General features: G+C 40.6%; 1 protein-coding gene across 3 annotated transcripts in view; it reads left to right on the forward strand.

The window, feature by feature from the left end:
- Positions 1-3,664: 3,664 nt before the first annotated feature.
- The window catches only part of NMU (neuromedin U), a 31,041-nt gene continuing 20,900 nt past the window's right edge, over positions 3,665-13,805 (forward strand). For all 3 annotated transcript variants that reach the window (XM_019740086.2, XM_074324527.1, XM_074324528.1), the window contains exons 1-2: positions 3,665-3,931; positions 11,390-11,448. In XM_019740086.2, the coding sequence (XP_019595645.2) occupies positions 3,820-3,931; positions 11,390-11,448 (171 nt within the window). In that variant the 5' untranslated portion in view covers positions 3,665-3,819. The remainder of the gene's footprint in view (positions 3,932-11,389; positions 11,449-13,805) is intronic.

Raw genomic sequence — 13,805 nt, forward strand, 5'->3', positions numbered from 1 at the left:
AGAGTAATCTTTTTTCAAATGCAAATCAGATCATCTCACTCCTTCAAAATTCTCCACAGGCTTCCCATTTTACTTCTGAGAAAAATTTGAACTGCTTGCCATGGCCTCCAAGACCTTGGCCTTCAATGATCAGGACCCTACTCTGTTTACTTCTCTGACCTCAGTTCCACACACTCCACTCACTCACCCTGTGCCAGTTACACGGGCTTCCTTCTACTCCTTGAATGGTTCAGGCTTGTATCTGCCTCAGGGCTTTTGCACGTGATGCTCCCTTTACCTGGGGCTGTTTTTCACAGTTCTTCTTATGACTGTTTTCTGCTCATCTTTCCCACCTCCTACATATTCTCAGAGAGGCAAGCCTAGATACTCCTGTCTCAAGTATCTTCCCCCCACTCTCAGTCACCTTCCATTATTTTATTACCCTGTTTTAATTTATTTATAGCATTTACTACTATCTGAAATTGTTTCATTTACTTGATATTATTTGCCTCTCCTTGAAAATCTGTCAACTCCATGAACACAGAGACTTTAACTGACTTGGTCATTGCTATATCCCAAACTTCTAGAATGGAACCTAGAAGGTGCTCAGTTAATATTTGAAAGAACACATGACTATCTTATGTAGATCTCCTAATCTTCCAGATCTTGCAGCTACTCTCAGTTCCTAAAGTCAGGTCTCCTTACTTATTACTAAACTTTGCTATTGCCAACTACTGCCTGACTGGATTTCTAGCTATTGTTGACTCTTCCATTCTCCTGACGTTCAACCATCCTCCCCTTCTGAATGCTTTCTATGATGACTTTTCTGGACATTCCTACCATAAGCTAGCAGGTCTTGCTAATCTTCAGGTCTATGATCTAACTGAGCTTTCTTTCTTATAAGTTGTAAACAGAAAGCAAAGTCCCATTGCCAATGTGTGGCCAAGAATGTAAGAGATAATAGGTGAAAGGAATCAGCATGGTACCCAGAATCAAACTTTCGATCTGGGAAAGAGGAAGTGGGAATGCTTTAGATGCTGCGCTCCACCTGCTGGTGTATATACTGATGTACAAGCTTAATTTAAATGAATGTGAACTTCTGGGTACAAATTGGAATGTTTGTAACTAAATTGTTAAGCCTCTACTGCAGAGATCTGGGATCTAGCTCCTTTGAAATATTTGGATAATAAGCGTCCTTCAGAATCAGCTTCCTTCTATTTGATCATTTGTGGAATCCTCAACCTTTACTCCTGGGTAAATAAAGTGCCTATCTGCCCTCACCCCACCCCACCCCCATCCATCTTCTCTTATCATCCAAGTCACACAGTGGTATGACTATTGGTCTGCAAGTCTTTTCTTAAATGTTTCCTTAAAAATACCAACTCATATACAGAGAATAAAGGAAAAGGCATAAATAGGGAGTATTTGCCACACATTTAACCAACAAAAGTTTCAGAATACATAAGGCATTCCTACAATGGGTAAGGAAAAAACTAACACCCCAATGGGGAAAAATGGGCAAATGAGACAAATGGACATTGCACTGAAGAGGAAACAATAATGGTCAATGCATTTATGAAAAGATACTCAATCTCATTAGCACTGGGAATTGCAAATTAAATCTACCATCAGATGTCATACCCACCAGCTTGGCAAAGATTTTTGCAAGGATGTACAGCAATGGACACTTCATGCACTGCTTTGCTGGTGGAGTGTAAATTTCTTTTTTTTTTTCTTTTCCTTTTTTCTTTTTTTTTCTCTGTAAATTTCTACAACACATTGAAAAACAATTTAAAGCAGTGTTTAACTAGATTATTCCCTGGTGACCTAATAGCTCTACTCCTAGGTATGTACCTCAGAAAACTCTTGCAGATGTGTACCAAGCGACATGTATAAGAACATTCAGAACAGCCTGGTTCATGCAGAAAAACTTGTAATACACAAGTTGTTTCTTTTGCTGGCGTGCTGGGGTATAAAAATCATTGGGCCCTCTGTTTTCAGGCTTCTCTGTTCTCACTGACTTCTAATCCTCATAGGCTGCTGAGAGTAAGGTCTCTCAGCGCACCTCCAGGAGACACAAAGAAGGTATTGGGGAACCAAAGCCACCTCCACCCACATACATCTTCATTTCACGTACATCATCCTTTGCACTCCTCTTTTACTACTCTGGGAATAAATCAAAGTACAAGCAATCTTGAATCAAATCTATTCTCGTCCATCCTTGAACCTGGACTAGACTCTATAATAATCTGGCCGTACATGTTCCGTTTATATAAAGAACTTAAAAATGGTAGCCATTATTTCCTCACTTTTTCTGTCAGGTTTGTACTCCTGCCTCTCTCTCTCTCTCTCTCTCTCTCTCTCTCTCTCTCTCGTTTCTGACAGAGCAGTGTCCCAGTCTGCTTGTAATACAGCTATTCCAGTATGGACTTGGGGTCCTTTACCCAATTGTAATTTCCTTTACCTACTGTTATTAACTGTTGTATCCTTAAGGACAGGCCTTTACTATAGTGGGTTGCACAATGGATGCGTGATACATTAAAAACCCCGATTTGGGGGAGAAGCGTCTTGGGAGAGTAAAATGGACAGTGGCTCCCTCACATGCTAAGACCCTTGGCCAGATTGTGTAAATCTATCCAGACACCATCAAATGAGAATCCTAATACGTTAGCATCCCAGAGATGCCATGAATACTATTAAATGGAATAGCATGGGAAAGTGCCTGACTTAAAGATGTTCGTTAAGAAATGTTAATGTACATCCTTCCTACCCTTTCCTCAGCGTTCCTTTCAAAAGGAGGTCAAATAAGATCCATCTTCCCTCTTTCTGTAGAAGAAAATTAAAACCCTATCAGCCAGTCTCCTAGAATAGGCTGTATCTGGACAGTTCCTCTTAGGAAGTCAAGTATGGATAGGGATAGGGACGTCAGGTCACCCTAGAAATTATGATGTGACAGCTAGGGAGTGACCGCAGCAGACATGCATAGAAAAAGAAGTTACCCTGGGCTTGGAAATCAATAGGACAGCCATAGACCTTCAAACCTGTTAGAAATTTATGTGTGGTCAAGCCCCCACCAGTCCTTTCCTCTTGAGTTTCATTAACAGACAACTGCATATGTCTAAATGGTCTCAGACCTTGGAGGAATTTGGGGAACAACAACGTCATACTTGAAACCAGGATTGCTTTAATATGCACTGGGCATTGTGCTAGCAGCTGGGGATAAACGAGTGAATAGAACAGAGGTACTTCGACAGAGGTGGCTGCTGGAGCTCAGGCAGAGGAGGCACGCACGGTCCGGGGGGGCAGAGAAGGCTTCCCCCGTAGGGTGAGGCAGGGGCGTCCCAGGCAGACGCACAAAACTAGAGAGTGTCGTCCTATCCAAGTTAAAAAAACGCGGATCCCAGCCTCTCCGGACCGCCTGGGTTGCCATCCTCTTTAGGCTCCCACTGAAATCCTTCCAAAGAAGGGAATAGACATGCATTGTTTGAATTCCATTCTTCCCCATCCCAGAGCCCCTAGGACGGTGACAGCGAAAATGCGTGGTAGCTTGAGTCAGAAACTCCGGCCAGGGGTGCGGGTCCCGCCGCGGGGTGGAGCGGGGGCGGGCAGCGGGTCGGGAATGACGCTGGGGCGGTCGCGGCGGCTGGCGGTGAGGTGACGAGCCCGCAGCCCGCGCCGCCTCAGCCCACGTGTCCGCGAGATTTAAAAGTTGGCGGCTCGCGGGACGGTCAGTTCCGTGGCTGAGCCCAGCGAGCGGCGCACCACGGACACAAAGGCACGGCCAGGGCTTCGCGTGGGACAGCGCAGGGTCGCGAGCCAGAGCCGCCCGCAGGCTCCGAGATGCCGCCAGCAGCGAGCCGCCGCCTCGGACCGTCCCCCCGACACGCGGCTGCAGCGCCCCACATCCTGCTGCTATTGCTGCTGCTGTCCTGCTGCGCGGGCATCTGCCGAGGTAAGCCGGCCCCGCACCTCACGGGCTCCCGCACCTCTCGTCCCGCTTTCTTCCCCCACTTTCTCGCCTCCATTCTTGGCTTCTGGGTGCGGGGCTCCCCAGGTTCTCGCCCTTGACAATGGGCGAAGGCAGCCAACCGCCAATGGCCCAGCTGGAGCGCATTGCCGGACCAGACCAAAATCCCCAGGCCCGGCGAGCGCCCTCCAGGCAGCGATAGCCTACGGCTGATGGAAACTTGCAGGGCTCCCTCAGACTCGGGATGTCCAGCCCCCGTGACCCATGGGTAACAAGAGATAAAACAGTGAAAAATTAAAATGCTTTCCTTTTAACTGAAGGGATTTATGGTTGACGCAAGACTAGAGTGAATTTGATACTCCATCTGCTGATGAGAGGTAAACTTGGAGAGCTCCTCTTTCTGTTCAGATAATCCTGAGCAGCGAAACAGCCCCCATTCTAGCTGTTTAGAGGGTAAAAGAGAGGTCTCTGCCTTACAGGTTTTCAGGCAGCAGATCAGGAAAAGGAATAGAGACCGTCAGGCAGAGTTGGAGAGGCAAGTGTGCAAGCCAGGCTTTCAGTCAGTGCTACAGCTAAAGTTAGCTGTGATTTGATAACAATAGGAACTTCTTGAGCTTGGATTAGAGGAAAGAAGTGGGGAAAGCAAAGGTAAGGTCAAGGAGGGAGGTCTGAAGCTTGGGAGACAAGGAAGAGCAGAGCTCACCTCATTCTAGTGAGGAAATCACTTACCAGTTCCCTCAAGGTTACTTTTCCCGGCACCGGAGGGGACCATCCTTCATCTCTCACCTCTGAGCCAGGGCGCCTCCAATGCCAGCTGCTGTCCTGCTAAGACCATGAACTTTTTTATCTTCCCGGCTAGTTCTCCTTGCTCCCTCTTCTCTCCTGTCAGTGAGGTAGAGGTGGGCAGACCGTTGCATCATTGTTCAGAACACTGGGGACTTGAAACCACAAATGTAGGGACCTTTCAATGCTTGTCGCCCAGCCCTCAGTTAGAGGTGGGGAATCCAAAGCTGTTTTTCTTTTCCTGAAGTATTTCTTTTTATTGCTGTCCTTTCATTGTTTTGGTTTTCTCCTTTCCTTGAGGCATTGGAGGAAGTGGTGGTGGGGGTTGTGTGTGTGTTTGTGTGTATTTGGGGGTGGGGGTACAGGAGGCTCCCCTGCTTGAAAAACAAGGTAATTTGGCTTTGAAATCTAAGCAATCAGAAGCTAGGAGACCTAAGCTTTCTCTATCACATAGCCAGCACTGATACAACCTGACTTATGCAAAGTAATCTTTTTCAATTTGTTATTGGTAAAATTAGGATGGTAATCTTTATATGGCTGATTAAGGAAGCAGATAATCATAGTTACAAAAGTGGTTTTTTTCTCTGTAAAGCATTGGTACTTTCTGTGGATGTTACATGCTATGTTTGCAGTGATTTTTGCATCAATGGGGGATAACTGCTTTTTTGGGAGATGGGACAATTTTCAGGCTACTGGTGATTTAGCAAAAACTGTGGAAGGCAGCAGCTGGTTTCATAAAAAGACAAGTCTTGGGTTTTATTTCCAAAGCAGCATATCTGCTGTCTGATCAGTCATCTCATAAATATCCACAATATTCCTCAAGCAAGGGGATGAGACACATTTGTCATACACAGAGACCCCCTGCACTTCCCATTTATGTCTTCTTTCCCCTTCAGACTTGCTCTTGATACTAAAAAATTAATTGTATCTCTCTAAAAATGTGATGAGTGAGGGTGAAGATACAGTGTGACCTGCCAGAGTCCTGAATCTCTGAAGATAGCACTTAAGGGGAACAACAACATAAATGAATGAAAGGGGGCATAATCTACCAAGATTAATTGTTATGGAAGATGCAACTGGATGTATCTAAAAACAACAAAACACGTGTCACAAAGACAGAGGAAAATAAAAGTGTGTCAATAAGTACAGCCTTGGCAAAAATGAGTTAGCAGAGCATACAATAGCAGTGAGACGATAAAGGGTCAGCTACATATTCTGTGAGTGGAAACAGTTTACTATTCAGAGAACAACACTAAAATAAAGATGGAAATTTCCAAATAAGAGGGGCACATTTTGGATGTCTGCAACAAACTGTCGCTTAATTTGACCTGTGACAGTAAACAGTCAAATGCCCAAGACTAAACTAAGACATGTCTTTTTCTACTCAGGCTCCTATCATTAAAGAATTCTTAAAATTCATTCTTACCCGCTGCTCCAGGCAACCACTAACCTTTCTATCACTATAGATTTGCCTCTTCTGGACGTTCCATATAAGTAGAATCATACAACATTTAGTCTTTTGCATCTGGCTTATTTGACTTAGCATATGTCTGAGGCTCATGTATGTTGTAGCATTATCAGTACAGATGGTCCCCGACTTATGATGGCTCGATTTATGACTTTTCAACTTCGTGATGGTGCAAAAGTGATATGCATTTAGTAGAAACCGTACTTTGAATTTTGAATTTTGATCTTTTCCGAGGCTAGTGAGTTGCATTCTCTGGTGGTGCTGGGCAATGGCAGCGAGGCACAGCTCCCAGTCAGTCACATGATCACGAGGGTAAACAACTGATACTCTACACGTACTGTTTCCAACATTTTTAGGCTATTGTCTTTTGTGGTTTTACATCCCATCATATCTCAAAACACTCATTTGTATCTCCTGCTTCTGGTAAAAAAGAGCAAGTCAATTACTTTTGAGATGGAACTCATGCTAGTTCCCACCTGTAGGCTAATGTAAGTGTTTTGAGCGTGTTTAAGGTCAGCTAGGCTAAGCTGTGTTGTTCGGTGGGTTAGGCATATTAAACGCATTTTTGACTTACGATATTTTCAACTCAAGACGAGTTTTTCAGAATGTAAACCCATTATAAGTCAAGGAGCATCTATAGTTCTTTCCTTTTTATGATTGAATAGTATTCCATTGTGTGGATATACTGTTGTCACACAACAGCCTAGCAGACTGTCCCCCCAAGTCTTTCCTTGTGGAAAGAAGAGTCTGTGAGACTGTGTATCCCTGGGACTGTATATTTCTCTCTATTTAGTCTCCAAAAGAGGGTTTACAGCCAATGACGAGTAAGATTCCCCATGGGGGGGCAACTCAAGCCAAGCGGAACCCTGTGGAGACCCCCGATGAGCTGCCTTAGAAAGATTTGGGAAGGGGCCTTGTCTCCCCTTCCCCCTGCCTGGGAGAAACCACTGCTGACTCTGGTTTTTCCCCTCTCACCTAATTGTGAGAAAAGTCTTTAGAGCAATAAGATCAAGCTCTCTCTGCTCAGCTCTATAAAACAGTCTCAACATGTGCTATATGTCCTTTAGGGAGTCACATACCTCACCTCAGTCATCATAGGACTTTTGCTTCGGCTCTTCGGGGACCATCATAATTGATTTGGGTTGTTTCTATAACATGATGGATGAGTCTCACAGACTGTGTCAGAAACAATAATACTCCCTTGTATACTTATCAGTAAATACCACCAGTCGGCTTTATTCTGGGTTCCAGTCTTTCAGAACTGTGAGGCCCCCGGCCTTCTGAGATTTAACTGCATTCTCTATTTCTTTCTTAAAAACTTAACCCAAAGCCGCCGCTTCTCGCACCCTCACTGCCCGTGTTGCACTGGACGCGACCATATACGACCTTTTGTTGATCTATTCGCAGATGATAGAAATTTTAATTGTTTCTGCTTTGGGGCTATTGTGAATTATGCTGCTATGAACAATCATGTACAGGTTTTCGTGTTGGCACAAAAGTAACTCATTCTTGAGAGTAACATCTGTGTAATGTTATTAAGGTCCATTTAATAATTATGTCTCATACTAAGTCAAATGCTAAAATATCTAGTTCAAGTAGGAGGGTAGTGATGTACAGTGAAAAATGGGAAATATTATCCAAAAGTGAACTAAACTCATGTGCTACATCACAATGTAATGTCCCATAAGACTATATGGGACACGATGTCTCATAAGATTATAATGGAGCTGAAAAAGTCCTATCACCTAGTGATAGTGTAGCTGCCATAATATCAGAGCACAATGCCATGCGTTTGTGGTGATGCTGGTGTAAACAAACCTCCTGCGCTGCCAGTTGTATAAAAGTATAGCACATCCAATTATGTAAAGTACAAAATACTTGATAATAAATGACTATGTTACTGATTTATGCATTTGCTATACTATCCTCTTTATCATTATTTTAGTGAATTCTTTCTACTTATATAAAAAAAATTTGCTGTAAAACCATATGCCACGTCACCGCAGCAGTAGCCTCATACACCTCATGTTTACTGCACCTCTTGCCTGCATCATTTTCTCTTGTGCTTCATTTAATCTTGTGTTGTTTTGTTCATCATGACCCTTAAAAATACAGAATCCACTGCTAATCTCACTGGTAAGAGGCCACATCTCATGATTGATCTGGAAACAAAATTAAAAGTGATTAAGGACTACGAAGGTGGAGATCAATGGTGGTTGTTGAGCACTAGTCAGGCATGTCCCATTCCACCATAGCTACAATCTTGAAGAACAAGACCAAAGTGATGAAAGCTGTCAAAGGATCGGCTTCATTGAAGGCAGGGAGACTCTAAAATTCGAGAAAGACCTAGAACGCACATGGAGAAATGTCTAATGACTTAGACTGAAGGCCAGACACAGAAGCATATCCCTCTCAGCGCCATGATGATCATGGCCAAAGCAAAAAGTTTGTTTCCTGATGTTGGAAGAATAGGCTGGACCTGACTGCAAGGGTAAATTTACTGCGAGCTCTGGGAGTTTTAAACAATTCAAGAATTGTTATTCATTACATAATGTGAATATGAATGGTAAGTATATGAGTGCTCATGTGAAGGCAGCTAAAGAATTTTTGGAAACTCTAGATAAGTTGATTGTGGAGGAAAAGTACTTGCTGGAGCAAATATTCAATATGGATGAAAACCTCCCTATTCTGGAAATGGACGCCTGAAAAGTCTTCATGAGTCCTTATGAGGAGGCCAAGTCAATGCCAGGTTTCAAGACTTTAAAGGATAGGACAATAGTCTTGCTTGGGGGCAATGTTGCAGGCTACAAATTGAAACGCTTTGTGATCTGGAACAGGGAGAACCACAGGGCTGTCAAGCATATCAGTAAGCACACACTGCCAGGGTACCACAGGAGCAACAAGAAGGCATGTTTGACCCACCTCCTCTTCCATGATGCCCTCCTGAATTGCTTTGCCAGCAAAATGGAGAAGTACTGTTTGGAAAAATAACATAGATTTTAAGAGTTTGTTTTTGTTGATAATGCTCCAGACATCTTTTATTGGTGATTTTCATCTTAATATCAAAGTGGTGTTTCTTCCTTCACACATGACCTCTTTGATCTAACCAATGGATAAAGGAGTTAGAGCAGTTTATAAAGCCTACTGCCTGAGAAGGTTCTTCACCCAGCAATAGCCTGGGTCCTTCACCCAGGCTATTGCTGCAACTGAAGAAGACACTGATGCAATTCTGGAAGGATTGCAACATCTGTGACTGCATCAAGAACCTTGTTTGAGCTTGGGGTGATGTCACCAAAAAGTGTATGAATGGCATCTGGAAGAAGACACTCATGAGGTTCATCATGACTTCCAAAGATTTGCCAATGATGAGAAGGTTGCAAAAATTAAAGAGGCTGTTGATGAGATGGCAAACAACTTTAACCTGGGTCTGAATGAGAATAAAATTGAGGAACTCCTATAGCTGATTCCTGAGGAACTAATGAAGAGGACAAAAAAGTATAAGAGTCCCCAAGAAAATACACAGTGAAGGGTTTAGCAGAAGCTGTTGTAGACCTCAACAAACTCCTTAAAAAGATTGAAAATATGGATGCCAAACACTGAAAGGTTTTCATTAATAGAGAATGATCATGGTACATTATCTGCTTACAAGCAAATCTATGATGAAAAAGAGAAACAAACCAAGCAAACTACCATAGACATATTTTTGAAAAGAGTGACACCTCCTCAAGACCAACCTTAAGTAGGTCCTTCAGGAGGTGTTCCAGAAGAAGGCATTGTTCTTACAGTTGATGACAGCTCCATGCATGCTATTGCCCCTGAATACCTTCCAGTGGGACAAGACGTGGAGATGGAAAACAGTGATATTGATGATCCCGACTCAGTGTAGACCTAGGCTACTGTGCGTGTGTCTTGTTTTTAACAAAAATGTTTCAAAAGTAAAATATAAAATAAATCTTTTAGAAATAGAAAAGGCTTATAGAGTAAGGCTATAAAGAAAGGACATGTTTCCATATAGCTGTACAATGTGTTTGTGTTTTAAGCTAAGTATTATTACAAAAGAATCAAAAAGTACACAAAATTCAGAAAGCCTACAAAGTAAAAAAGTTACAAAAAGCTGAGGTCAATTTATTATTATTAAAGTTTATTGGGGTGACAATTGTTAGTAAAGTTACATAGATTTCAGGTGTACAATTCTATAATACATCATCTATATATCACATTGTGTGTTCACCACCCAGAGTCAGTTCTCGTTCCATCACCATATATTTGATCCCCCTTACCCTCATCTACCACCCCCCTCCCACCTTACCCTCTGGTCACCACTAAACTATTGTCTGTGCATTTTTTATTTTTTAAGATTTTATTTTTTATTGGGGAAGGGGAACAGGACTTTATTGGGGAACAGTGTGCACTTCCAGGACTTTTTTCTAAGTCAAGTTGTTGTCCTTTCAATCCCAGTTGTGGAGGGTTCCGTTCAGCTTCAGGCTGTTGTCCCTCCAGTCTTAGTTGTGGAGGGCGCAGCTCAGCTCCAGGTCCAGTTGCCGTTGCTAGTTGCAGGGGGCACAGCCCACCATCCCTTGCGGGAGTCGAACCGGCAACCATGTGGCTGAGAGGACACGCTCCAACCAACTGAGCCATCTGGGAGCTCAGCGGCAGCTCAGCTCAAGGTGCCGTGGTCAATTCTAGTTGCAGGGGGCAGAGCCCACCATCCCTTGTGGGACTCGAGGGATTGAACTGGCAACCCCGTGGTTGAGAGCCCACTGGCCCATGTGAGAATCGAACTGGCAGCCTTCGGAGTCAGGAGCACGGAGCTCTAACCGCCTGAGCCACCGGGCCGGCCCCACATTTTTCATTTTTTATACCATGTTTTTACTATACCTTTTCAATGTTTACATACACAGATATTTACCATTGTGTTATAATTACTTCCAGTTCAGTACAGTAACATGCTGTACAGGAACAATAGGATATACCGTATAGTCTAGGTATGTAGTAGGCTATGCCATCAAGGTTTGTGTAAGTGCACTCTGTGATGTTTGCACAATGATGAAATCACCTAACAACACATTTCTCACAGTGAAGAGTTTAGCAGAAGTATACCCATTGTTAAGTGACTAATGACTGTATACATAAATATTTACTTTTAGAAAAAATACTATAAAATTAACATGTGAGTATAACTTTATTTTCAGGTGCTCCAATATTATTTCAAGGATTATCGCCTGAACAAGAACGACAGTTGTGGAATGAGGTAAAGAATTATCCTCATACAAATTATTGGGCACTTTGCCCTTCTTTGAGATTATCCTGGTGAAATGAAATAATATAGTTGAATTTTGGGACAACTATTATTTTACTAGCATCCTGATGTCATAATATTCAGAATTATAATTTTTATTAAATGAAACATGAAAAGAAACAAAAAATACAGTAAATGGTAAAGTAAGATGGCAGAAATAAGTCCTCACAGTAGAGTAACTATATTAAATGTTAATGTGCTAAAATATACCACTTAAAAGACAGAGATACTCAGATTGGATTTTTTAAAAGATTTACCATATGTTATCTATAGTAGTCACACTTAAAGCAGAAAACAAACAAAAAAGGGCTAAACATAAAAGGATGGAAAGTGATGTACCAAGCAGATATGAATGGCAAGAAAATTAGAGTAGCCTTCTGAATAGCTGATAAAATAGAATTCAAATGAACAAACCATCATAACAAAGAGGAATTTTATATGCTAATGAAAGAACAAGCAAAACTACAACCATTATTAATATATATTACCAAAAAAAAACCCCTCTAAACTTATTTAACAATTGATAGAACTTCAGGGAAAAATGGGTAAATGAACAGTTGTAATTGGAGACTTTAATACACCTCTCTCCAAACTGATAGTTAAACAGATAACACATAAGTACATATATCAAAAACCTAACCACACAATCAATAAATTTGAGCTATTAGAAATATTTTTAAAAGCCTACACTTAATATTATACACATTCTTTTTTAGTATAATTGGAACATTGAAAAAAAAAAAGACCATGTGTTTGAACACAAAGAAAGTTTCCATTTAGAATTGGATCCATTTAAAATGTTTTCCAACCATAATGCAATAAAATCGGAAATTAATAAAAATATAACTTAAATATCTCATCTATTTGGAAAATAAATATCATTTTGGTAAATAATCCTGGGCAGAAAAGGAAATTGCAAAATACTTAGAACTGAGTGACATAAAATTATAAGTCAAAATTTGTAGACTACAGCTAAAACAGTAGGTAGAGAGAAATTTTAGCTTCATATATATACCTATTTATCAGGGAGAAAATTTGAAAACAAGCTAAGCATTCAACTAAAAAATATGGTGAAAAAGAACAACAGGAAAAATTCAAAGAAACAAGAATGAAGTAAATAATAAAAATAAAGGCAGAAATAAATTTTATAAAGAGAGATACAGAGAACAAAACAATTTAACAAAACCAAACATTTGTTCTTTCAATGTTAATAGGCAGTGGTAATACTGATTTTAAAAGTCAGAGGAAAGATAAAGATAAACAAGATATAGACTTTAAAGGGTAGACTACCGAGAAAAATAGAGATTTAAAAATGTTTTTAAAAAGTATTATGGACAATTGACAGGTAATGGTTGTACAACTCTGTATATGGCACTAAAAACCATTTAATTGTGCTCTGTAAATTGGTGAATTGTATGGTATATGGTAGATCTCAATAAAGCCATAACCAAAAAAAAAGTATTATGGACAGCTATATGGCAATGATTTTGAAAAGTTAGATGCAGTGGATAAATTCCTAGAAAAATATCTGATGCTGGAAAGGTGCAATAGTAACACAATAAGCACTGAAGAAATAATTTGTTCTTTTCTCCACGCCCCCCCTCCCCCAAGGCCTCCAGTACTGTTACATAGTAAATGTATCTAGAGCTTCTTTATAAAGCATAAATTAGCTCTAGAATTTTGTTATATAACCTTTACCCAGTTAAGAAAGTTTTCTTTTCCTGTTTTGCTAAGAGTTTTGTTAATCCAAAACAAATTTGAACTTAATCAAATACTTTATGTGTATCAGTATGGAGATAAACTGTGTGCCTTTTCTCCTTTAATCTGTAATCATGATGAATTACATTAAGAAATTTCTTGCTCTTTTAATATTAGAGCTAAGATGAGAGTTGAGAAGATTTTTGGATATGATAACAATACACAAGAATCAGTAACATTTCTTTTCACTAGGTAAAAATAACATGAAAATAAAGTTTAAAATATTATATCATTCACAATGGCAACAAAAACTGTAAGTATTTAGGAATTGACCTAACCTCCCCCCCAAAAAAAAAAATACAATAACTTTATGGAGAAAAAAATTAAATTTTAATAAAGGAAATAGAAGATGATATGACTATATGGAGAGACCTTCTTTGCTCTTTGGTGGAACAATTAATTTAATGTAATAAAAATATAAAGTATCCCCAAATTAATCAATGTAAATCCCATAAAAATCAATGGAATCCCAATCCCAATTTCATTTAGGTTTTTTTTTCCCCCAGAAACTTCATAAATCTAACCTAAAATTGATATGAAAAAATAGAGGT

This window comes from Rhinolophus sinicus, linkage group LG02 (genome assembly GCF_036562045.2).
Source record: "Rhinolophus sinicus isolate RSC01 linkage group LG02, ASM3656204v1, whole genome shotgun sequence".
NCBI lineage: Eukaryota > Metazoa > Chordata > Mammalia > Chiroptera > Rhinolophidae > Rhinolophus > Rhinolophus sinicus.